This window comes from Enhydra lutris, unplaced genomic scaffold, assembly GCF_002288905.1.
Source record: "Enhydra lutris kenyoni isolate GAN:26980312 unplaced genomic scaffold, ASM228890v2 scaffoldscaffold39, whole genome shotgun sequence".
Classification (NCBI taxonomy): Eukaryota; Metazoa; Chordata; class Mammalia; order Carnivora; family Mustelidae; genus Enhydra; species Enhydra lutris.
In genome coordinates this window covers 31,116,194-31,143,555 of record NW_019154123.1, presented here as the reverse complement: position 1 = coordinate 31,143,555, position 27,362 = coordinate 31,116,194, and the positions used below count along the sequence as shown (strand labels likewise).

Genomic DNA, 27,362 nt, shown 5'->3' with positions numbered 1-27,362 from the left:
GGGGTGGTGGCAGCAGTAATAGTAATAGCAGTGGTGGTGGTAGTAGTAGCTAGCGCAAGGCCATGTAAAAGACCTAAGGCAGTTAGAGTAGGAGCTTTGGAGTCCAGCTGTGTGGGGGGTGCCAGATCTGTTTTTGCTCCTTCTTAGTTTCCAGATTTGGACAAATTATGTAATTTCTCAGTGTATCATTTTGTAAAATTGGCATTGACCACTCAAGAGTCCGTAAAGAAGATAAAAACTCTTGTTAAGATGTGCACGAACATTACAAGATGACCTTATCAGAAACATCTTCAGTAACTTCAGTGTTGTATATAAGATATAGACATGACATAAGACCCTGTCTCTGCTGATAACAACTCACAAACAGTAGAGGGAGAAGGATTAACACATGACTCTACTATAAAACCTAGTGAAAATTGCCAAGATAAGCATTCAAATCTACTCCAAACAAGAAAGTGGAGTGTGACATAGGGTCTCCCTGATGGCTTTAAGGAAAGGAATCAGGTTTGAGATGGGTTCTGGTAAATGGGCAGGACTCAGATGGCCAGGTATCAAGGTGGAGACATGAAAGAGAAAGTCCATAATGTGTTCTGGGAAAACAAGCAGACCACATTTAGGTAAGCAGAGAAAATGGCATGTAAGTAATTGACTGCTGAAATTGACTAAAGGAAAATCCTACACAGGATGGCTTGGTCTCCAAGCTAAAGATCCTTACTTTGCTTGATGATTCCAAGTTGAAAGAGGGCATAATTGCAGGTAAATGTGTGCCATAAAAATTGACCTTATTTTTCCATTAAAAAGCAAGTAAGGGGCGCCTGGGTGGTTTAGTGGGTTAAAGCCTCTGCCTTCGGCTCAGGTCATGATCCCAGGGCTCTGGGATTGAGCCCCATATGGGGTTCTCTGCTCAGTGGGGAGCCTGCTTCCCTTCCTCTCTCTCTGCCTGCTGCTCTGCCTACTTGTGATCTCTGTCTGTCAAATAAATAAAAAATAAAATCTTTTTAAAAAAAAAAAGGCAAGTAAAAGTTACCATTTATCTAGCCAAACTCGTTTCTTAGATTCTTTTGTTTTTGAACTGGCCTCAAATCATTGATCTCACAGTATCATCTCTACTGATTCTGAGACTCAAGTACCAGAGCTTCAAAATCCTCCATCCACGGCTCCAAGATGCTAATAGATTCTGTAAATGCTGAAATCTTGCAGTCCCAGCCAGAGCTGTGTGTGTGCAACCACCAAAATCAGAAAGTGTCCTAGCCTGAGGGACATATTTCTCTGGAAAGTATGCAGCACATTGGGCCTCCTCTCTGTTCTGATTTCTGAGGGGGCATCTAGGGCATAGCTGTGCTCATTGTCCAGAAGAGTAGCCTTAGCCTGAGGACAGAGTTGAGGAGACAGTGTTCTGAGCCGCCTTCCATCTCAACCCAGGCTCTGGTTTCACTGAGGTTTACTTGACAGGCATCCAGAAATAGCTATAGGCCATGGAGGTAGGTGATCGCACTCTGGTTAGTCTTCACAAAGCTTTAAAATAGCGACAAAGACTTGAAAATGGCACCCAGGAATGAATCTCCTCTGGACACATCAACAGTGCACTAATGGTTATGAAGGTCAAGTTCCTGTGCTCTATGTCTTCTGTAGGCCTGAAGACCCTATAGGGTTCAGCACTGGTTAATCATTTACCAATGGATTTACTCTTTATCCATAAGTAATTCACATTACAACTTCCATAAATTTCCAGTTCTCACTTGATATCTCCAGACATGTTCTACTTTCCTTGACTAAAAACTCATAGGGCTTTGAAAAAAAATCAAAAGTGTCACTTAAATTTCTTAAGACATTTCATAGCGATTTTACCCACCTGTTTAAAAACTTTTGAAATCACAACATTGTGTGTATTGGAAAGGACCTCAATAAAACACCTGCATTGGTCCCTGGTTCAAACTAGTAAAGTATTATTATTTCCACCTTATAAATGAGACAAAGCAAAAGAGATGTGAACATGATTTGCTTTAAGGCCATAAGGATAAATAATGGCAGAGCCAACAAAACAATGCTGGTCTCCAGTCTCCTAATGTGTCTCTTACAATTATGCCCTGCCATTTTTGCCACCATTAACAACTAAAGGAGTGCATCCAGAATTTGGAAAAAGTAAGAGGCAGTAAACAAGGGTGCGTGGGTGGCTCAGTCAATTAAGTGACAAACTCTCGATTTTGGCTCAGGTCAGGATCCTGGAGTTGTAGGATCAGCCATGTCCTGCTCACGCTCAGCAGGGAGTCCTCTCTCTCTCTCTCTCTCTTTCTCCCTCTCTCTCTTTCTCCCTCTGCCCCTCCCCATCTAAAATAAATAAATCCTTAAAAAAAAGAGAGAGAGAGAGAGACAGTAAACTTTTGTATTTAAACAGGGGTCTTAAGCCATAGCCTTCCATATACTTAGTCAAAGGAACTTAGTCATATTACTTAACCTCTCTACACCTCAGTTCCTACATGTGCAGGAGAGAGATGATAATTTCTCTTAGGGTTTCTGAGACAATCAAATACATTACTATATATAAAGTTCCCAGTCCGTATCAATCACCGTCTAGGTATCTGCTACACAATCTCTATTTCCATTGCCAACCTGCGGCAATTTTATTAATTTTAATTTAATTTTACTAATTTTACCTGTGGGATTCAGAGCTGTGTCATCTTCTCCCATTGTACAGATTAGGAACCTTAAAGATATCCTTAATCTTACTCATCCTGTTCACCTCTTCTCTCTTACCCCACGGTCTATGGATTGTGAAGTCTTTTCAATTCTAATTTCCAAGTATCTTTCAAATCCCTTCTCTACACTGCATCCTCTATGTTAAGGCTGCCATAGCATGCTGAATCTCTTGTTTATATACTCCCCAACTTGATCCTAGTACAGTTTTTTTTTTTTGTCGACCAGTGTTTGGTAGTCATTGGAAAGGATAAAATGTGCACTCGTGAGGGTGTTTTACAAAGTTTTTCATGTTTGGGCCCTCAGCTACTCCTCCGAGGAAATTAAGTGCCCTCTCCCCCCTTGGCTGTGCTGCTCCTTCTTCTGTGCCCCCACAGCTCTGTGTTCATGACTTCCACATCGGCACCTGTTTCATCAGTCTCATTGCATTTGTACCCCTGGTTCCTCCACTTGTAGGGTCAGCTACATGGCCACGTGTCTGTGGAATCCCACAGGGCCCTGCTCTCGAAAGTGCCCTGAACTTGTTTTAAAGCTCCGCTAGAGCCATCCTGAAATTCTTAATAATTGTTGAACAAAGGACAACTCATTTTCATTTTGCACTAGGCCCCACAAATTATGTACTCAGCCCTGCCCGCTCGACTGTGAACTCCTTAAAAACAAAAGCTTTTTGCTATTCACTCAAAATCCTCCTTGGTTAGCACAGAGAAGTCCTGGCACAGAGCAAGCTTTTGGTAAATATTTGTTGAATTTATACATGAATGGATGAAAGGATAGCATAAAGCATCTCATACAAAAATAGTGTAGTATGGCTAATTAACTCCGAAGAATAAGCTTTGTTTTTGCTTGGGGGAAAGAGGAGTCGACTGATAAATTCGCAAAATGACTGGCCATTCCAAATAAATAACACAAAATTTCCTAAGTTTCTTTTTTGATTATTCAAACTGTTTCTCCCTTTAAGCCCTGCTGCCTCCCTATTCTTCTCAGAATGCAAAACTGCAGGTTAATGGAGCTTGGAATTGTGCTATCAAATATGCCCTGACTGTTTGTGCCAAGCACTACTATGCTCAATTCTGGGAATAGTGAGAAAGGGAAGGGAGAAGCCACAGAAAGGTGAACTAAGCAGGGTCCCTGTCCTCAAGAAGCAATTAAATCTTACTCCTCAAGAGCTTATATCAAAGATGAGTTGACTTCATGGGAGTTCAGCAGCAATGAATCAAGAATAAAGACACTAGACTTGGCCAGTAGCCCAGCTTCCTGAACATTTCAACTGACAAAATGTCTCAGTCTGAACACAATTCCCCCACTATGAGATCTGTGGGTTCACTAGTTAACATGGGCAACCAACTCGGAGGTGTTCATGGAGCATAATAAATAAGTAGCTATTGAGGTGGGGGGAGGTGCTTCTGCTTCCCGGTGTTAGAGAAGAAAAGACAAACATCAGTTATGAAAGTGAGCCAAGTAATTGGGGAGGACAGATGTCCCTTGCTCATGCTGAAGGCACGATCGGGTTTCCAGTGTGGCAAAGACCACACACCACCCTGCTGCCTTATTATGCACTCCCCGCAGTACTAACTTCTTCCTGTTCTCAGAAACAACATGGAAGTTCAAAGAGAGTTTCTCTCGCTTTTCCCGATTCAACAGGTTTTACTTAACCACTCTACTACTTGACCCAACAAGAGTGACAGAGCCTAGTAAAAAAAAAACAAACATAAATACCAATAAACATATAGAGATGTGCTCAATTTCAAATCAAAGAAATGCAGAAATAATAGAGCCACAAAGTATCATTTTCACATAGCAGGTGAGCCCAAGTTGAAAAGATTGATAGTGCTCAACATTGACAAGTATGGTAGAAAAGGTAAGTATTCTTTAAAAAGATTGCTTGTCAGAGTGTAAATTAGTACAAGCACAATCTTCTGAAAGGCAATTTAGCATTATGTATCAATCAAAATTTAAAACACACATCCCCTTTTATGCATCAATGCTATTTTTGGGACTTTATCTAAGGGAAAAAAATCTGACAAGTATGTGAAATTACATGTGCAAATTGTCCAAAAAAATTTAGAATTAACTTAAGTGAGCAACATGAGAGATTTGCTTAATATAACATAGTTCATCCAAATACAATTTAAATGTTAAAATAGTTACGTGGAGCTACAATTCTCAGAAGAAAAATGTAGCCATGATATATTTTCAGGTGTAATGAAAAGGACAGCTTAAAAAATATATAGATGGAATGACTCCATTTTTTGTTCAAAAAATATATTTATGAATATGTGTATGCATGCTTTTTCGAATAGATTATGACTGGTTTTATTGTGTTTTGGCATGATCCGTAGTACAAATAAATGGATGATATTCAAATACAACATACTTCCTATATTAGACATGTATTGGGGGAGAAGGGAAGTCTTAAAGAAATGAGATGTTCAGGGGGTGCCTGGGTGGCTCAGTGGGTTAAAGCCTCTGCTTTCGGCTCAGGTCATGATCCCAGGGTCCTGGGATCGAGCCCCGCATCGGGATCTCTGCTCGGCAGGGAGCCTGCTTCCTCCTCTCTCTGCCTGCTTCTCTGCCTACTTGTGATCTCTCTCTGTCAAATAAATAAATAAAATCTTAAAAAAAAAAAAAAAAAGAAATGAGATGTTCAGTAGTATGCTGGTAAATATTTAACAACTGGCCTTCAGGTGGGGCAAGACGCAAGTCCTGTGTAGCATTGCTGATTTCTATGGCATAAATACTCCCAACATTACTCATTTCGGGGTACTGAATATGGAGTAGAAAGAGCTGAACAGTAGCACACCACTATGTAGCATTTCCATGATACAAATACACAGATGTAAATAAACACAACGGTATAGAGAATATTAAAATGTAGTAAAAAATTATAAAGTTTCGTATGTTAGATGAGTTAGATGAATTTTGTGGATTCATCTTTTATAAGTCTTTAGAAGAAAGGTCAACAATACTGATCATGTCTGAGTGGAAGATTTACGAATCATATTTACTTCATTTTTTAGATTCTTATATGTCATTTCAATATTTTTATGGTAAACATGTTATCTTTATAATCAGAAGAATCAAGAGGTTTGTTTTCTTATTCACTAGAAACTAGGAAAGAAAAAAAATCAGAGAACAATTACTTTTAAAAACAAGTCTTACTAGAATAAAAACAAAACACTTCCCCAAAAGGAGTATGATTTCATAATGGTATAATGAAGAACAACCGTGAGCAATGTTCTAAACAATTAAACCACAATATTAATCAATTAACCACTTTGTTAAGTCATAGTATAAGGAAATAAGCCCTTGTATTTCTTTATTTAAAATATTTTATTTATTTGCTTATTTGACAGAGAGAGCAAAGGGAGAGAGGAGAAGCAGACTCCCCACTGAGCAGGGAGGCAGATGCCAGACTCAAGCCCAGGACCGTGGGATCATGACCTGAGCGAAGGCAGCCGCTTAACTGACTGAGCCACCCAGACACCCAAGCACTTAGTATTTCTAAGGCATTTCAAAACATAAATGTGTACCCACAGAATTTCAAAGGAATTCAAGCTCTCAGGAGGTCTGATAGTCCCTTTCTACAAATAATGAAACTTAGTTCCAAGGAGAGTTGTGGTTTTCCCAAAGTAAGCAGTACAGGGCTGGGTATGAGGTAGCTCGCTCCTCTCCATTTATAAATGGTCTCTGTAGCTTGTGAATGAATAAAAGTATACAGTCCTTACTTATGGTTACTTAGATGACCTCACTTTGGGGTTAGTAGTCATTCAACTGGTTAATTTCTGAAGCCCTGACACTTCCTATCTTCATTTAGATAATAGCAGCTTATACTCACCTAAGATTTTGTATTTCTCAAAACACTTGCCCATAGATTATTACAGCTGATCCTCATAAAAGCCCTGTGAGGCAGGTGGAGTAGAAAGGACCACTCCTATTGGACAGATTTGGAAACAGGGTAAAGCAGCAGGTGACTAGCCTAAGGCTAGTGAGAGCGGGGCCGCTGGTCCACTTGAAGCACTGGCTAGGAAACAGTTTGCTCTTTGAGGCTATGAGGAAGTCATCTGGGTGAACCTGCTCTGAAGGTTACTTTCTCCCGTTTTCTTCTTTGTTAAATTTCAAATAAATTCTTTCTTCTCTTGACTCCTGTCTTACTTTGCACTTAAGATTATTACTTTCATATCACCTAGAGTTGCTCTTTAATTCCTCTTTCTTTTGTTCTAGAATGGAAGACAGTCCCAGGCATCTTTAGGCCTGGAAACATTCCTGTTCTTCATTTGACAGGAGGGCTACACTCTAGAATGTTATTTTTTCTTGAAATTTGAAGTGATTTCTATTATTAGAGGAATGTCTTCTGCAAAGGTCCAAATAGTGTGTATTATAAAGCAAGAAACTATAAACACTTTGATGTGACACATTTCTAGACAATTTCTTGGCTTTCTAAAAGGGATTAAAATTTGAGTCAGAGGAGACAGACTTATTCAGGAAATACAAGTCTACAAATTATATATAACAAAACAGATCTTGGGGAATCTAAGATCAGACATTCTCTTAAGCTTTGTTATCTTAAGAGAAAAAGTGTGTTATGTTAACAGTACAATGTCCTGGGGAAGGACTGAAAAAGGGATCACTGGGCTATATTTAGGTCCCGAGACAAAAGAGGTGCCAACTTAATTAATGTGGGGCCTCAGCCCCTGGACTTACTGACTGATGCCACCTTAGACAAATTCCCAGTGCATCAATTTCTTCATCCTTAAAGTGGGAATCATAGCATGTATCTCACAAAGTATAGTAAAAATCAAAATAGCTAACGGCCAAGAAAATACTTGGTAAATGAAAACTCACTGTAAAAATACATGGATTATCTTGAAGCTATCTTGATAATTTTTGTGAGATCTTCACGTTTACAACGCCATGGATGGACCTAGAAGGTATTATGCTAAGTGAAGTCAGACAGAGAAAGACAAATACCATATGACTTCACTCATATGTGGAATCCAAAAAACAAAATAAAACAAGCAAACAAACAAAAACAGGCTCATAAACACAGAGAACAAACTGGTGGTTGCCAGAGAGGAGAGCACTGAGGGAATGGACAAAATAGGTGAAGGAGACAAAGACGTACAAGCTTCCAGTTATAGAGGGATGAAAGGTACAGCACAGGGAATATAGTCAGGAATATTGTAATAACTTATCTGGTGACAGATGGTAACCACACCTATTGTGGTGAGCATTTCATAATGCAGAGAATTGTCAAATCAGTATCCTGTACAACTGAAACTAACATGACCTTGTATGTCAATTGTACTCTATCAAAACCAAACAAATAAAAAGAGATCTTCAGAATTTTGGAAGTTTACAACTCTAGGTGAGGGGGGGCATGGGGAATGGAGTAGTGAGTTACAAAGGGAGAGAGTCAGACACAGCAACAGGCAGGTGGCCAGGTTTCTCCAGGCGGAACAAGATGGAGTGCTCAAGACTGCATACTAATGACCTCACCTCCGCTGAGACTGCTGGCCAAATGACTCTGGGCCAGAAAGCATAGAGCCCCTTTTCCATACCAAAGGACCTCTCCTAACTGGACTTCCAGCTGCCCACAACATGATATGGACACCCTGACGCACTGGGCGGTGCCATTATGAAGATGAAGTCTGAACAAAATCGGCGCACTGCAGTGTGTAGGCTAGGGAAGGAGTCATTTCCCTGGCACTAGGAATGTCTGATAGCAAGTGGATGATTCTTAATGACTATTGAGTGGCAAATTGTCAAAGAGCAGAAATGAGTGTATGGGAAGAGAGTGGGTGTGTTTCCATCTGAAGATGTGAGGGAGGAGCCCCTGCCTTCTGGTGAAGAGCATTCCAGATGAGGGTCAAGTTTTCAACTTAATATAAAGAATAACAGAATATTGACTCTCCAAAGAAAACATTTTGGAGAAACAAGGGTGATAGCCAACAGAGCATTAGAAAGTCATTTCTAGTGATGTTTGTGTAGGACCTAAAGAGAATGGTCATTCAGCAGTCCAATCTGAAAGAAGTAAGGAGATGGTTAAGAAGCCCATATCCATTCGGGTGCTTTCTATTCCCTTAAAATTTTTTCAGCTTTGATAGCACAAGGGATCTACTCTTGAAGGTCCAAAAAATGTTGTTGCTATAGGAACAGGTAAGCAGATTAAACTTGAAAGACCAGTTCAGGAACAAAGAATTTAATAGTCAGGGCTAACACAATTAACCAGGATAAAATTTAAATAAATATCTTTTGGGTTTGTTATTTCATTATTAATTCCAGGAAGATCTCTATTATAGAATGGGAGTATTGCATTTTAATTACACCATTACTGGCATAAAAGACTATACTTACTCAATTAACAGAAAGGCCTTATTAACCAAAAGTACGCATTTCTAACTCTCTCTTGATTGCATTGTAAATGAGAAATACAGCTTTAAATTCAGCAAGAACATAAGAATCATCTCTGACTTTCCTATAGTTCCCCAGAAGAGAGCACATCTAAAATAAAAGAGACCATGAACTACCAAAAGTTGTCTGTAAAAAATCTCCACAACGAGAGACCTATGAGCAAAATTTGAGAAGTAAACATAAAAGTGTATAGGCTGATAATTGCTAATATTTTACGTTTTCCCCAGCCAACATTGTTTGCGAACACAGATATGTGAGAAGAGAGGACAGAGACTCAGCTGCACTCCTACCTTACAGTGGCTATTCTGCTTCTTCCTATCAAGGAATGCACTGCTCCCAACATTAGGGGTTTGCTGAAATTCTTTAAGTTCTGAACAGAACTTGCAGGACTCGTGAGGCTCAAAAAGGCATCATAAATTGGCATTGTGCTTCTCTCCCTTCTTGATAAAATGAATACAATGTGTTCCGCCTAGCAAATTTCTGCTGTTAGAGATTATACTTACAGGACAGAGAGATTTCTTGGACGCTACCTTTTCTCACGTAATACCGGAATCAAATTGCGGAGAAGCATGTCAGTGTGTCTGAGAGTGTGCGTACCTGCGCACACACATGTGATGTGTGTGTGTGTGTGTGTGTGTGTGTGTGTGGCAGGGGACAGCACTGGAGGCTAGGAAATGGGAATGGGAAGAGGGGAGTGTGGCTAGAATCTTACCATCTCATTCTCTTCACCTTCATTGAGCAGAGTGTGCTGGCCCTTCTCAAAGTGGTCCCCCATGAAAAAGTGATTCCACTGCTCCTCCCTGGCCTTCCTGAGCAGGAGCCTCCGGGACCAATTTGCCGAACCACCGCAGCTCTCCAGCCGGCCGAAAGAGTTAATGATCCTCCAGGTTAAGACTCCTTCTTGAACACACACCTACTCTCCGCAAATGACAATACTTAGCAAACTGGACTCCTCCCACGAGTCACCCTCAGCTCTGAGGAATTTCTGCCTTGCTTACTGCATTGTCTCAGAGCAGCTGTCCCAAAACAGGCTGCTCCCATGCCGGTCTTTTTGTGCCCAACTTCCAGGGAAAGAACTCATTGCCTGCCCAGTGCCTGCCAGCATAAGACATCTGACTGCAAATCCAACAGGACAATGGGGAGTTGGCAGGACCTTTCCAAGGAGTGGGGGAGCGGGCTCAAGAACTCCCAGGTCACTGCTTTATTCACAGAGGCTAAGGAATTGGGGGTGGGGAGGGCTAACAGAGCTGCAGATTTTATTTGATTAATGAAAGCCCCAATCCACCAGCTTTTAATAGTATCCTCATTCATTTTGCTTACAAAAGGTACAAGTTAATGACTAATCCTCTTCCAAAGTTATTTGTGGCCACATTTCTTTGCGTATGCAAAAAGCATTCTACTTAATGTGTATGTGGAATTAAGTTCACTTTGGGAAAAACATAGAGAACAGAGGTGTGATCAAACTATTTTATGTGGTCTCCTTTCACTAAAATCTTGGTTGGTTAAACTCTTCACGCGGTCTAGAAACCAAATATTCAAGTGACTTTGTGGCAAGACCCATTTTTTAATTTATCCACACATCCATTCAATACTCACTATCTGAGCACAGGGACAACACATGTAAATCAAGTCCTATCTGCTGCCCTCAGACTGAGACAGGCATTCAAGCATGCAAATAAATACAATAGAAGGCATTTTGTTATTATGAAAGCCGGAACAGAGAAGTCGAAGATATCTGTCAGAAGTCTCAACATGGTATAGGGGTCACCCAGCCACATTGGCTCTGCAGAGAACCTTGGATTCCAGCTCCTATCCATGTTGGTTGAGCTGTGTGTGTGATTATTTCACCTACAGGAGCTGCCTCTTCTCATCCGGTAATCCGGGGCATTGCACGAGGACTTGGGAAAGCATACCTCACAGCACCGATCAAGAGCTGTTGGTGTAATTAAACCAAATGCCCAAGGTAACAGCAGGCAGTAGAGCAGAGTAGTTAGGGGTGTGTGCTCTGAGTTTGGAGAGCCTCGGTTCGAATTTGGACTGTGAACCAAGGTGGGCTAGTTCCGCCATCTTAGGATAATAAGTTTCGTAAGTTTTATAAGCCTCCATTTGCCCACGTAAGTGAGGAACAGTACATGGACAACAGTATTTATTCAATAAAGGAGAATTATTTTTACCTTCGCTATGTCTACTCACTCCTTCAAGCTACAACTCGTGGCACTAGTATCCCAACCTGGAACTAATAGCCCTAACAAGAGCAAGACAAAAGTGTGTGTGTGTGTGTGTGCAAGCACCTTGATCAAATGGTAAAGTATAAGCAAGATAAACATTAATAATATCGAGCTATTATAATATTAATTACTATATATACATGCTGTTCATTGAATTTCCAAAAATTATTAGCACAATTTAATCAAATAAATAAGTGAAATTCACATTTGATCGCAAGATCAACATACAAAAGGCTTTTTTTTTTTTTTTTTTTAGGGGGATGAAAACATTCCAGAAGCACATAGTGGTTGTGGCTGCACAATTTAGCAAATATACCAAAAATCACTGAACTGTATAGTTTTAAAGAGTGAATTTTATGAATGTGAGTTATGTCTTAAGAAAAAATTATACCTCCAAAAATTAAATGAAACTGTTAGAACTCTAGCAGGCAGTCATTCCAATGTTGAGCAAAGAAAGAAACAGAATAAGAAGATTTCAAACTTTATCTCAACTGATGGGGTCGAGGAGTGTTAGTATACAATGTGGTGAAACCATACCTGTGCTGGTGTGTAGTTAAGAGGGTTTCATTCTAGTGTCCATAATTGGTAATCCGCACACTGTAGCTTTCTGGCTGGGTTCCTGGATACCTTTGGCAAGGCAGGCTCCATTGTGGGTGAAGATGAGTGTGTAACTGATTCAGAGTTAAAGGAAAACCCTCACACAAACTTACTTCACTCAAGGAATCTGGTTATGCAATAACAATATTTAAGCCACACTCAAATAGCAAAATCAGTCCCTAAAAAACTTTTGTGAAAACCAGGAAAATCTATGGAAAATCATTTTCCAGCAACATAGCTCAGTAGGACTGAGGACTTTGAAATAGTGACAGTTTCTTCATGTTCCTCGGGGAGTCCTAACAGCAAAACATCCCAGGGCCTCTCTGACAGCAAGACTTATGGGCGGTGCCCTTACAGATTATATGCACATTTATTTGGCATATCTAAAGTGTTCTGCAAGGGATGTTGCCTTTATTTGGCTAGGAAAGCCTTTGTGTTGTGGAAGCATTTGAGAAGGGCCTTGAAAACAGACAGGAAAGGCCTTAACAGGTGGAGATGCTAGAGCGCAGACTGGGAGCGGGGCCTCGGGAAAAAGCATTTGAAGCTGAGAAACCACCAGAAGGATAAACACAGGTTTGTCCAGAGGGAGCCCATTACCTTAGCTCTAACCAGGGTGTGTGTGTGACGGAAAAAAAGGGGAGTGAGATGTGGCAGAAAATACAGATAAAGGCATTCCAGGGAGGTCTGGACTTAATGCAATGAGCAATGACACCAGTGACGGCAAAGTGATGTCATAAACACTCACATTTTTAGTGATCAGCCTGTGTGTAAATATTATAGGAATCATTGCATAAGTGGGTTCTAAAGTGACTCAGTCTTTCTAGATAGCATATCCCTTTGGAGAGTTTCCTTGAACACTGTAAGTTACATCTTTAATTTGCCTGTTGGGAAGTGGGCTTTTTTCATCAAAAACAAATTTAATAGACTATTTTTAGAGCAGTCTTAGGTTCACACCAAAACTGAGCTTCAGATTCCCATATACTTCTTGCCTATATGTACATCTTCCCCTACTACCAGCAACCCCCACCAGTGATACATTTGTTACCGTCAATGAACCACCCTCAACTCAACAGCCGAAGTGCATAGTTGAGGTTAGGGTTTACTCTCGGTGTCAAACATCCTATGAGTTTTGACAGATGTATAATGACATTTGTATCCACCATCACAGTATCATACAGAGTAGTTCCTCTATCCTCAAATTCCCTCCACTCCCTTTATTCATCCTTATGTCTCTCCTAACCCCTAGCGACCACTGATTCTTTTATTACCCCATTTTGCTTTTTCCAGGATATTACAAATTGGAATCATACAGTATGTTGCCTTCTCAGAGAGATTTCTTTCACTTAGTTGTATGCATATAAGTTACCTCCATGTCTCATTCCCTCTCAGAGTTAAATAATATTTCATTGCCTGGATGCACCACAGTTTATTTATCTGTTCACTTCCCAAAGGACCTCTTGGTTGCTTCCAAGTTTTGGCAATTAGAAATAAAGCTGCATATATTCATGTGCAGACTTTGGTGTGGACATATGTTTTCAACACATTTGATAATGTCATCAAGGAAATGCAAATTAAAGCAACAATGAGAATCCACTGCATACCTATTAAAATGGCCAAAATTGAAAGCACTGACAATACCAAATGCTGACAAGGATGTGGAGTAACAGGAACTCTCCTCATTCTTTGCTGGTGGGAATGCAAAAGCACACAGTCATGATAGAAGACAATTTAGAGGTTTTTTACAAAATTAGACATCTTATCATATGATCCAGCAATCGTGTTCCTTGGGATTTACCCGAAGGGGTGGAAAGTTTCAATCAGGCTGTCTCTCCCCAATTTTGCCTGTTCAATATTTCTGTTCTTCACTACATGTGCCTCACAGGTACGATATGGCATGGTGGGAATAGTGGATGTAGATTTGGTTGGTCTGAATTGGAATCTTGACATTTTGTTGACAGATTCCATTTTCTCATTTATTTAATACTTACTTGATTAACTTCAGTGTGCCAAGACTTGTAGTAGGTAAAAATAGAGATTAGTACAATATGCCTTTGAAAATTTAAGTCTACTAGAAAGAAACACCAACATCAAAATATACATTCCAAAACATGTGCTAACCGTATAGGAGTGTCAGAGGGAGTTCAGGTAGAGAGTGAGGCCGGGAAGGTTCCATGGAGGTAGGGAGCTCTGTGCCGGCCTAGGTAAATGGAGATGAATAGGGAAAACATTATTGAAAAAGGAGACAGAGGGCAAAGGCACAGAGGAGGATTTGCCCATGAGCTCATTCAGAGATTGTGAATCATGCACAGATGTTGATGACTTAGAATTGAGAGAAATGTCCAAAGAAAAGTTGCTTCATCCATTCCCTGATTCTCTCTCTGCACTCATTTCCTCTAAACCAAGCCATCTCAAATGAGAATGAAAAAGGAAAGCAAGAAGAAAAGAAATAATTAGCTACCTCTTTGTTGATCTGGTATCTCCGCTTGCTTTCATTTATCCTAGGAGCAAGCCTGCTGCTCTGAGCAATTCTCAACCTCTTTGGATGTATATAATAGATATTAAGTGGAAATAATGGCAGTACCAGACTCTGCCAGGACTGTGGGGATGCTGATACTTCACTAGCTAACCCATTTAGATAGTGTGAAGATAAGCGGTAATAATGTTTCATCATATATTAATTTCCACTTTCATCTGAGAACTCCACAGCATATTACAAGCATTATTCCTTGCAACATCTCTGTGAAGTACAGAGATGAGTAATATCATTGCCCCCACTTGAGAGCGGTAAGAACTGAGTCACAAAGGGGTCACAGAGAACTGATCAAGGTCATGTGTCCTCGGCATGGAGTGGAACCTGAAACACATGTAATGTTGATGCCTTCTCATCACTGGCAATGAGCTGCCTCAAGCTTTCTCTTTGGTCCTCATTACCCAAATCTGCTCTTTGTAGAGTACTTGAGATCTTTAGTTATAGAACTTTAGGTTTCTATTATTTAGGTTTTACTGTTATTATGCGTTGTCCTAATCTGCACTAATGCTTAATGTGTGGATGATACTGGAGCAAGCAAAGATGTGATGTCCCAAAGAGGAATTACCTACCTCAAGGTGGTGAGGTGAAGTTTAATTGAATTAATTAATGTTTATAAAACATTTAGCAACCCTTAGATTAAAGGGTCTAATACAAAGATACAGGGCTTCCCCATTAATTACAGAAGAAAAGAGCTGGTTAATGGCTGTTTCTACTTCTCAGAGGCATTGCTCCCAATTCTCCCTGCTCAGCACTGGGTTCCGACCTTCTTTAATGTGGCTTGTGGTGGCACATATATCCACACACAGAAAAGCCCCATCCCCTTGCATTCTGTCCTTTTCCAAAAATAAAATAAAAGACTCCTCTTTAGAGGTAAGTCTGCTTCCCTTCTGTGAAGCTTACCTCACTTGGCAACTCATATGGTAATTCCAGGTCATGAAGGACAGTCTATTAAAAAAATAATAATAAGGCGCCTGAGTGGCTCAGTGGGTTAAGGCCTCTGCCTTCGGCTCGGGTCATGATCCCAGGGTCCTAGGATCAAGCCCCACATCAGGCTCTCTGCTCCGCAGGGAGCCTGCTTCCCCCTTTCTCTCTGCCTGCCTCTATGCCTACTTGTGATCTCTGTCTGTCAAATAAATAAATAAAATCTTTGAAGAAGAAGAAGAAGAAGAAGAAGAAGAAGAAGAAGAAGAAGAAAAAGCCAAAAGAGTAAATGCCCAGAAAGAAACTTGATGCCAGTGTACTAATTTTGAGAACTCTCAAGCTGGAAATTTGAATATACAAAATAATACATGTTAGAGAGCAACTATTAAGAATCACCAGGGATGCCTGGGTAGCTCAGTTGGTTAAGCAGTTAAGTACCTGACCCTTGGATCTAGCTCAGGTCCCAGTGTCCTGAGATCGAGGCCCCCATCAGGTTCATGCTCAGCGCAGAGTCTCCTTGAGGATTGTCTCTCTCCCTTTCCCTCTGCCCCCACCCCTCTTCTCTCTCTCAAATAAATAAATAAATCTTAAAAAAAAAAATCATGGACTATTACAACTCCACCTTAGAAATTAATAAATGACCTCATTGTTTCTCAGGTAAAGAAAAAGTTCCAGGAAGACTGAACAATGATTTGCCCAAGGTTACAATCTGTGAGAGATGGGACTCGAATCAGGGACTCAGGTGTTCATGTAGCACCATATTGCTGTCTACCTTTTGTAAAAGAATCAGAGTTGGATATATGAAACATTCTCTCTAGAATACTTAAAGGGAATTTCATCTGAAAAGTTCGATTTAAATAAAAAAATTCCTAGAACCCACCCATTGTGTAGGCTGTGGCCATACCACAGAATTGTAGGATATATCCAACTATTTTAGCGGGATAGAGAGGCTTTGGGACATGGCATTGGACACACCCACTGAGATAAAAAAAAAAAAATCAGTTCTTGGGGAACTGATGAAATCGCAGGGACTAACAAAGGAAGTTCAATCTAGCAAGCAACTGAAATTTACAGCAATCTTTGCTTAGAGCTCAAGAGAGTAGTTGGCCAAGGGGGTTGGGGGAGGGACATAAAACAAAGTGGAATATTCCCAAAAAGCAGTTAGAGGTGGCTAAGCAGTTAGAGGCCAGCCATAAGGCAAGTGATACCTGGAAATCCAGACAGGAAGCTGGCTCCAGGAGTCTGTCCTCTAGTGACCAATCCCAACCAGTGACTTTGGGCCTAGGGCGAGGTTCCAATTCCAGGTGAGAGCCTGGCAAGAGAATGATTAGTACATAATTCTAGGAAGGATCTGGGCTCAATACGGGCCTTCAGACAGCAATGTGGGACAGAGGCTTAAGAAATGAAGCAGGAGCCCAATTAGAAGAATCAGGGCACCACATCTAGTCAAACTGGCAGGGAGTATGACATCACTGAGCAATGGAGAACTGGTCTGGGCTGGCTTCAGGACCTCTGCCATGGGCCCAGAACGACCCAGGCACAGAACTGAGCTACCCAGTGGGAATCAAGAATAGCTCCCTGCTGGAGATGGAAACAGAGAGGCAAAATGGGACTGCTATTGGGCCTCTCTGTTTACCTCCTTCCTGGTGTTCACTTTATGCTAGTTATTGCTTTCATCAGCAAGAAAGCCACACCAAAGGTAGGACACTTTTAAGGGGATCAATCAATGATATTTTGGGAGAAGACTAAAATGAACTAATGAATTTCAGAGGTTTTATTTGTCCATATTATACATATCTTTCAAGGCCCTAAGCAAATAAGCAGGGGAATATGTTATTTCCTGGTGGAAGAAAGGATGGGAAGTGAAACTAAGGCACTCCTAGTACTCAGACCCTCCCCCAGTTAGCATGCGTGACATCAGAGGGGGACTCCCTGAGGTTTTTTTTAGTTCTCCCCTCAAGCTTCCATTAACTCTGCCAAAGCACCTCAAATCAACAATTTAGTAAATACAGTATTTTACACTCAAATGCAGCTTTAAAGTTATCCTCCAGCCTCCAGCCTAGTCTCTGTTCTTCCAGAGGGTTCTGGGGGCTGTCATGGTCTCGGCACTTCCCTCCTTTACAAGCCTCTACGAAATCCATACCTTTCTTCCAGTGTCTGCCACAGGAGTATTACTGTACTTTTCCCCCCACTGGACGGGAGTCCAGTCTTCTCCCCATTCCTCTGTCTTTCTCTGGCTGGAGGGCCCTTGTAGTTGCCTAGTAGTGTACCTTATTGTTACTCCGTTTATGTCTCCTTCACCCTGCAGGAGGTGGCATTGAAAGTCAGTCACCTCAGGAGCTCTTCTAATCCGCAAGTTCTGGTCTAAACCCAGACCTACCAAAGCAGAGTCCCTAGGAGAGGAAACATAAGATCTACATTTTTGGCAAGTATAGATAAACTTGTTATGCTTGCATTCCTTTAAAAAAAAAAAAAAAAGTAAATAGGCACATGTGGTGGCTCAGTCCGTTGAACATCTGCCTTTGGCTCAGGTCATGATCTCAGGGTCCTGGGACTGGACCCCATATCAGGCTTCCTGCTCAGCAGGGAGTCTGCTTCTCCCTCTCCCTCTCCCTCTGCTCCTCCTCCCAGCTTGTGGTCTCTTTCTCTCTCTCTCTCTCTCTCTCTCTCTCTCTCTTTCTCTCTCTCTCGAATAAATAAATAAAATATTTTTTAAAAAGTGAATAAAACAATATGGTAGGTCTATTGTCATGGCAAGCTGTCTATGATACATACCTGTAAAGTTAAGTTACAGAGCACTGTGTAGAATATAATCCTATTTTTGTAACAGCAGAAAATGTATGTGTGTGGGGGGGTGGGGTGATGTGGTATATTTGAGGGTATTTAATCAAAAGAAGTCCTTGGACTTAGGATTTTAGTCACTAATCCCTGTTTCCCTCTGCCATCCACCTCCCAAACCCTTGATGCACTCAAACCTAACACAGCCTTAGAGCAGATACTATATATTATGGCTCTACCATTTAATACCAGTGGAAAATTTGCCGGGTTGTTTAATTACCCAAAGCTTCAGTTTTTCACCCGTGAAATGGAATACTACTACTCTATTCTATGGGATGTAATAAGGATATATAAGGTAATGTATACATGTCCAGCCTAGTGTCAGAATACTTCTAAGAGTGCTTTCATTTTTTAATTTTTTTAAAAGATTTTATTTATTTATTTGACAGAGACAGAGAGAGGGCACAAGCGGGCAGAGGGAAAGGGAGAAGCAGGATCCCTGCCAAGCAAGGAGCCTGATGCGGGACTCGATCCCAGGACCCCGGGATCATGACCTGAGCTGAAGGCAGCCGCATAACCAACTGAGCCACCCAGGCATGCCTAAGAGTGTTTTTAAAGAAAAGATATTAAATGTAAACATTTTAAATATATATATGTAGTAGCAGAAGTTGGAGATAAGCTGTACTTGGAAATTTTGTCTTCTATATATATATTTTAAAAACAGGGGAAAAGACCATTCAAATGTTTTTATTGATCTTTCTAAAATAAACACACATGCAAATTGATGGCTTACTCGAAGGCCATCAGCCTATTTGCGCGAGAACATTCAGAGCGGGACCTGCTAACCTGGAGACCTCCCAGCCCTGGTCTGCCTGCCCACCCGGCCTTGCAGTGGGCACTGTTGGCTGCCACCTGCAGGCCTGGTCCCAGCCTATGGGCTTTGTGACAGAAGCTTGAATGGCTTTTGACATATTGGAGAATCATCCAAATATCCAATTACCTGGGCAAAAATCCCTATGGGAGGGTTAACAAGCTGGTAAAAGAAACTCAACTGTGCATTATGAAATGAATTTACAGAAATTTACAAAGGTGCTTGTCTGGAGGAATGGGAGATCTAGAAAGCATGAGTTGGTCATCTTCCAATACCTGACCTCTCATCACGTAGGAGGATGGGGTGGATACTACAGGAGGAAGCTGCTGCCTCCCAGTTAAGAATAAGGGCTTCAGTCCTCTTGTTTGTGGAGACGGCTTCACAGGTGTGCACCTGACTTTTTTTGTGATTTATGTATGTCCAGTTTATTGTAATTCAATTATACTTCAATAAAGTAGAAAAAGGTATTCGCCCTAATGTCAGAGAGCTTTGGGCTCCAATGATTGCCTTGGCCCTTCTGGTCAGCGTGATCGAGAACAAATTCCTCAACCTCTAATCTCTTGGAATTGACAAGACGCTTAGGAGAGAAGAGGCACGTAAAGCACTTGGCCCTGCGTCTGGGTGAGACAACCATCGCTGCCCACACTGCGTGCTCAGACTTCTGCAAAGCTCTTCATAGTGGAAGGGGTGGTTTAATATAAGAGAGGGCTGTTGTAAGGCCTTGAGTTCCTGGGGGGCTCTTTGAAAGGACATCGCAGAGCACAGAAAAGGGCAAGAATCTTAGCCGATCTCTGCCAGTCTCACTGTCTAATGAGGGCAACCCTGGCCCTTTAAATGAGAGAAATTCAGAGCCAGACTATTTTGGCACGAGAAGGAGCATCAGAGGTTGGCCGTCCAAGTCCCACTCAGAAGTCCCATTCTGTCAGGAGGTGTCCCAGCCTTCTTCTTCTCCCCCTGCCGTGCTCCTCCCACCCCTGCCACCACACAGGGACCTTCCCCAGCTGGCATCTGAGCAGGGAGCTTGCACACCAAACACTGTGAAATAGCACTTATTGTGGAATAGGAGGTGGGAAACACATCCACTTCCCGTCTCTCGTTCTTTCGTCATGTGTCCTTCAACAAGTCTCCTCACTGCTCTGAACCTCAGTTACCTCATCTGTGCAATAGAACTGATCCTGTCTGCACCATCCTCCTGACACTGGACTGCCCAGGACAGACTTAAGTGCTCCATGAGTGACAGGTCACGAGGCCGTCATCATTGAGCATCTGTGAGGTAAGGGAAGTAAGGACAACATAGAGGGAACGCTTGCGTCCTCAAATCACAAGCCTGTGCAGTTGCTGGCTGGAACAAGTCAAGGGCTTTCCTCCCCTCCTGGTAACACAGATGCATTTTAGACCATGGTTCTCTCGAACCTGCCTTTTGTTTCTTTCTTTCTTTTTTTTTTTTAAGATTTTATTGATTTATTTGAGAGAAAGAGAGTGAGCTTACGAGTAGGAGGAGGGCTAGAGGAGAAGGAAAAGCAGATTTCCCACTGAGCAGAAAGCCCAATGCAGGACTTGATCCCAGGACCCTGAGATCATGACCTGAGCTGAAGGCAGACGCTTAACGGACTGAGCCACCCAGGTGCCTGTCTTTTGTTTCTTAACTTATTCTTCTTGTCACTGCCCAAAACTCCAGTTTCATTTATTAGAATTTACTACCTCAGAGGTTATCTTTAATTTGGAATCCACAGGCTTTTCTTTCCTTTGATCTTTATAACTCCTGTGATAGAACAGATGGTCTTCAACTCATCCATTCTCCACAACTGAACATTCCATTATCTGGGCAGCAGCTGGCCTGCCTCCTTCCTCAAAGCACTGGTGACCCCATTTAGCTTGTATTCTACCCTCAAGAATCTGTGAATGCTCTTGGCTGTGTAGCCCAAAACTGATGTCATGATGTCACATACACACATACACACATATGCATGCACACACATACACGTGTGTATCTCAGTATCCCAACATATGCCCTGGTTACACTCCCATTAGATCCAATGGATCTCACCACTCCTTTCCAGGATTTTTCTCACCCCTTCATTCTTTGGGAGGTCTACTCCTAATTTCTTCAATCCCTTTGGTCAAGACCCCATCTCTTATCCCAGACAGCATTCACAAAGCATAGTGTTACGGTTCACAATAGTTTCAATTACTATTAAAGTATCCGATAACATGTTCATACTAAGAATGAAAAGGAGTTTTCTGGAAGACTATTTGTTAGTATTTATCAAGCGGAATATATTTACAATGATCAATCCCAACATTCATTGAATGCTTGCCTGTACCAAACAGTGGTATAAGCTAACTCACCTCACCTCATTTTTCCAATCATCAACTCAATGAGGTAGACATTTTTATTATCACCACTTCATTCCCCTTCTAGAAATTGTTCCACAGGGAATAATTTTGGCTATATTCAAAATGAATGTATACAGAAATTTATGACAGCATAGTTCAAACTGAATATATCCAATTTGATGGAGTATTATGCATCTCAGATATCAAATTTTTAGGAATATTTAGTAATGTGGAAAAGGTAATTGAATATTAAGCAAAGAGCAAGAGGCAAAGTTTAATATGCAACACAAGCCCAATATTACCCATGGATGCACAGACAAGAAAAAAAAAAAGAAAGAAAGAAAAAGAAAAAGAAAAAATAGAGCAAAGTCCTAATGGTGAATATTTCTGAGTGAGATAATTATTTGCTCTATTCATTTGTCTGTATCATCTATTATTCCATAATAAACATACTTTAATGGCATAATCAGAAAAAGATATTATTAATCATGGTTTTTGCTATAGCATAATTTCTTTACGTTCTTTTAACTTCTATTACAGGCCAAGTACCTTGCTTGCCCTCATTGGGAGCTGCAGAATGTCATTCTGTTTGAAGGCAACCATGAGCTAGAAGTTAATAGTATTCCCAAGAACATGGAGTTGGAAATGTAATGCAAGTTTATTCCAATTGCACAGAAAATACCAAAATAAAGAAGCTGTACAGCTCACTTGGTAGCAGGAGATGAATCCTCATTAAGGATGCACTGAATTCCCGGAACTGCCCAAGAAATAGAGATTTAGCTCCCGTGGAGTAGACCTTCTATTTCCCCTGGGGATGTTTACTTCTTCCAGAAATTTTCATCTCCGTAGTGTCCCTTGCTTCTTTTCTTGCCTCCAGGCCCTGCCTCTCCCAAACCCAATTGGCCCTGGTCCCGTTCATAGCCTGCCCAGGGACCTCCAGAAGATTCCCCTTCCCCTGCTCACATGAGCCTGGGCACAGCAGCCTGCCCGAGATGCGAGGTCCCCAGTGGTGCCCTTCAATAAACTGGGAGCCCTGGAAGCACCACCCATTGCCTTTGACTGCCAGAGAGCTTTGGCAAACAACTGATTCTACCACAAAAGCTGCTTCATTCTCTGGGGAGAAAAAGTAAAAGTAAAGGCAAATTGTTCATCCAACTGCATGCAATAAGGGACATTCCTCTTTGCTTTAGCCATTATTTCTGGACACACTGAAAGGAACATGGGTCTGTAGTCACCCCAAGTCCAGATGGGAGGCCAGACTCTGCCACTAAATGGGGGAGCCTGTGCAAGGCTGCAAGACTGCCCATCTATAAAATAGAACTAATAATGTACAGAAAAGTGTACAAAATGTGTCCATGGGAGAACATACACCTAGCCCTCAGATCTTTGTTTCCAATACCATCTTCCAATAAAAATTGGAAAAATGGCTGATTCCAGGACCAGAGCAACAAGTATACAAGATGAGTCTGGAGCCTCTTACAGTACCAGAAACTAAAGACGTGCTCAGAAACAAAACAAAACAATGGTGGGGATATACCGCAAAGGCACGGGAGCAGCTAAAGAGCTCCCATGGCCGAAGCTCCAACAATCTGAGCAACAGAACTTAAAAATTGGATTTGGGATTATGCTGAGTGAAATAAGTCAAGCAGAGAGAGTCAATTATCATATGGTTTCACTTATTTGTGGAACACAAGGAGTAACATGGAGGACATTGGGAGAAGGAGAGGAGAAGTGAATTGAGGGAAATCGGAAACCATGAGAGACTGTGGACTCTGAGAAACAAACTGAGGGCTTTGGAGGGGAGGGGAGTGGAGGGTTAGGTGAGCCTGGTGGTGGGTATTAAAGAGGGCACGTATTGCATGGAGCACTGGGTGTGGTGCATAAACAAAGAATTCGGGAACACTGAAAAGAAATTTAAAAAAATAAAAATTTAAAAAAAAATTTTAAATATTGGATTTGGGTTATAACCCAAAGTATAAAATAGCTATCCATGAGTCCATACTGATGTAAATAAAGGGTAGAGTAAATAAATAAATCAGGGAGAAGAGCTCAGTCTTCTACGCAGAGCAATCCAAATAATTTATATAGATCCTACCCTACCCCAGGAGAGTAACACAGGTCTCCCCTCATGTGTGGGCTGCACACAGTGACTTCCTTCCCAAAGAGTACAGGATAGGAAAAGAAAAAAAAAGTAACTTTGTGGTGGAGAAACCTGACAAGTTCCACCTCAGCCAAGGGACAGAGATCAACATCAACAATGATAAATCATGTTGGTGATATCTGCTCTTACCAAGATGAGATGGGATTCGCACTTTGCCTCTGTATGTTCCCTTTCCCCGAAAACTCATAATTCTGGTCTAATAATGAGAAAAACATTAGACAAACCCCAGTAGAGGGACATTCCATGAAACACTCCCCACCACTGCCCATGGTACTCTCAAAACTGTCAACGTCACCAAAAACAAGGAAAGTTTGATAAACTGTCACAGCTAAGAGGAGCCTAAAGGGACATGACTACTAAGTGTAATGTGGTTTCCTGGAACAAACAAGGTTAAAACTAAGAAAATCTGAATAAATTATAGACTTTACTTAACAGTGATATGTCAATATCGGTCCGTTAGTTGTAATAAATATGAAATACTAAAGCAAGATGTTAACCATAGGGGAAACTGGACTGGAGCACATGGAAAGTCTGTACTATGTCCACAATCTTTCTGTAAATCAAAAACTATTCTGATATTAAAAGTTTAGTCTTTAAAAAGCAGTGTGAATGCAATGTGTTTATTATAGTAATTGGGAACTGATTGGTTTAAATTTATAGCATCCTTGCCTTTGTTTATCACCTTGTTAAAATAATTAAAGCCACCTTGACCGCAATGTCAGGATTTTGATCTGGACTGGTGCTATAAACCGTCTTGGGATTTACAAAAACCAACAACAAAAAAATCCTCTTGGTTTAGTGAGATAACTCTGCCCTCTAGTGGCTTAATATTTTATGTACATTTAGTGGCACAGGAAAGTCTACCTGTACCAGTCACTTTTGATGTTTCAAAGTCCATACAAGTGCCAGAATATACTCAAGGGCCTTCACTCTGCTGGAACCATCCCCTACTCTGTTCATATGCAAGAACTTTACCTTCCTGAATGGTCTCAGAGGAGAGACACATTTATGCGAGGGAACTGGCTAGTGTAAAAGGCATTTTTAGAGGCTAGGGGGCAGTTTGACGGTGTGGATGGGAAGATTTAATAATGTTTATGCGTCTTCACCCAGTAATTTCACTTTTGGAAACTGTTCCCTAGGAAATAATGCAAGTTACAGTAAAATATTTAAAATATTTTTTTAAAAATGCGGGTGCCATGGTGGCTCAGTCGGTTAAGCCTCTGCCTTCAGCTCAGGTTATGATCTCAGGGTCCTGGGATAAAGCTCCGCATCAGGTTCTCTGCTCAGTGGCAAGTCTGCTTCTCCCTCTGCCTCTGTGGTCCCTCTCTCTCTGTGATTGCTTTCTCTTTCTCTCGAATAAATAAATAAAACCTTTAAAAAATAAAATATTTTTTTTAATTTTATATATAACAATGAAAAATCTGAAACAAAGTGTTTGACAATCAGGGAATTGTGGAGGAAGAAAAGATGGAAGGGGAAAGAAGGAAAACTGTATCTATATACTGCACTACTGTGCAGTTGATAAAGGCATTCCTGAATATATTTAGTGACATGGTTAAACTGTTCCTGATACAATGTTTAGTAAAACAATATCAACAGTGTGATCAAAACTTCAGGAAATAATACAGATGACCATACAGACACATACACAAATAAACAATGACACGTAGTTCTTAGGTCACAGTGTTCAGAAAATGTAACTTTTTTTTTTTTTTAATAACTCAACTTGATTTTGTTTTAATCCCTCATTTTGCCTGATGGCAGAAAAAGCCTAGTCACCCCCACGGTATTCCTCAGCACTCTATGTTTAAACAATCATTTAAGGATTTACCCCTTCCCTCCTTCTCCCATTAGACTGGCACCTATATTCACCAGATTTTGGTGTTACAGAGTGAGGAAAGGTGGGTCCTTCCCCATCCTCTGTGCTCCGTTGGCATAAGCCGAGCCATCACTTGTCTTTGTTTATCTGGTCCTTTGCCTGTGCTAGGCTTCCTCCTCTGCAACATGTGCATGAGTTTTATCTCTGCCTTCTCTATCCCTTTAGAGGAAATGAAACCCTAGGGCACTTGTCCTGCTGGGCCACAGGCAATGTGCGGTGTGGTCTCTAGCTAGACTTGCTCGGTTTTTCCCATTTCTGCTCAACTACTGCTGTGACATGTGAGTATGAAGGACTTCTGTGCCATCATCACTACCCCCTCAGATTTCCCCAGGAATCAGGACATAGTTCTCTGCTTCAGGTCCCAGCCCCATCCCTCTAGGACTTCTACCATTCCGCAAAGTGTGCGAGTGTCCCTGAGACTGACACCAGCACCAAACCCAATCATATCTCCCAAATCTCTCCTCCCTCAGCTGTGACATTTCTATCAAATTCATGGCAAGAAAATTGGCTCTTACTTCACTCATGCTTCCAAGGCCTATTATTTATGAAAATAAAATTAAGTTTTTGTCCCCCAAGACAAACTTGGAGACTCAGAAATCCTTTTTCTCTAAGTAATGTCTCTTCCAAGAATTTCAAATCTATTTAGAAACTGTAAATGATGAAAATTGTCTCTTTCCTTTCTCTTCGCATTCCTGTTGTAACCTTACTCTAAGTGCACACACAAAAAAGTTTTGCTGGTGATTAAACAATCAGAGGAAGGATGAGAGTAAAAAGGGACAAATATATACACACATGCTCATATATACATGTCTATGTGAGTATACATGTTCATATAAAGAATAGAAAAATCAATTCAATGAAAGGTTTCAGTGGTCATCTACACATTATACTTTCTTTTTAATAATTTTCCATATTTTCTGAATTTCTAGAAGAAACATATTCTATACCATCAGAAAAAGAAAATTATAGATAAGAAGGGAAATAAACAAGGTCTTTGGCTCCCAGCATCTACACCACAGTGAAAGAGGGGGAATGAAGGACCTAAGCCTTCCATTGGGCAAAGTCAAAGCTCTCCTCTCTTCAGTCTCTGGATTACTTGATCTTTAACCCTACCGACCACTCTCCTTGAGACCCACTTGTTCCTCAGCTTTCAGAACACCAAGTTCTCTTAACTCTTTTTTCCTAGGTCTCTGATGCATCAAAAACCTAGACCTCAAGTCTGAGTCTGATGCCATAATGGAATGAAACTTTGGGGGGGTCCTAGGAGGGGAAGAGGGTTATTTGAATGAAGGGGTAATGTCAAAATTTATGGCCAGATGTTGTACAATGTGTGTCACCACACATTGACTTGAATCTGACAGACTTAAGACCCCTTTGACCCATATGGCAAAAAGTGACATTAAAGACCCAAGACTTTACAAGACTGGTATGGCTCTCTCTTCCTGTCACATAAAACCTTTCCTCTAGGACTCCTGAGCACCATGTAAAAAATGAACTAGTCCAAAAGTATCCTTCTGGAGAAGCCCAAGCTAATCGTGTGGATATGCCATTTGAAGAGAAATACGATGTAATCGTTGTTGTTTTAAGCCACTATGTTTTGGTCAGTTGTTATGCTGCAACAGATAATTAGAACAGCTTCCTTCCTACAAAAGGGGGGTTAATACTACTGTAGCTACACAAAAAGAACTTGTAGTGAGAATTGCGACAAGATTCTATTTTAATTATCTCCATAATAGGTTCCAGAATTACCATGGGAGAAGGGCCTTTTTTGTTTAGAAAAATACCTTGATTTGCCAATTAGGAGTGGGAGGCGAGACCCTGAGGGGATGAGTTGGCACAGAGAAGTAAAATGATAAAACTAAACCACTCTAAATTGAAAATGGACAGAAATTTGGAAGTAGGGAAGAACAGAGAATAGAGGAGGTAAAGAGAGATAAGGGAAGAGAAACCAAGGA

The 27,362-nt window shown here is 41.1% G+C and overlaps 1 protein-coding gene across 1 annotated transcript in view; it reads right to left on the bottom strand.

Moving 5' to 3' along the window:
• LOC111155121 (ATPase 13A4) overlaps positions 1 to 10,128 on the bottom strand; it is a 129,029-nt gene extending 118,901 nt beyond the window's left edge. The window contains exon 1 of the mRNA XM_022515186.1: positions 9,818 to 10,128. Coding sequence (XP_022370894.1) covers positions 9,818 to 9,880 — 63 coding nt within the window. The 5' untranslated portion in view covers positions 9,881 to 10,128. The remainder of the gene's footprint in view (positions 1 to 9,817) is intronic.
• Between the last annotated feature and the right edge of the window lie 17,234 nt (positions 10,129 to 27,362).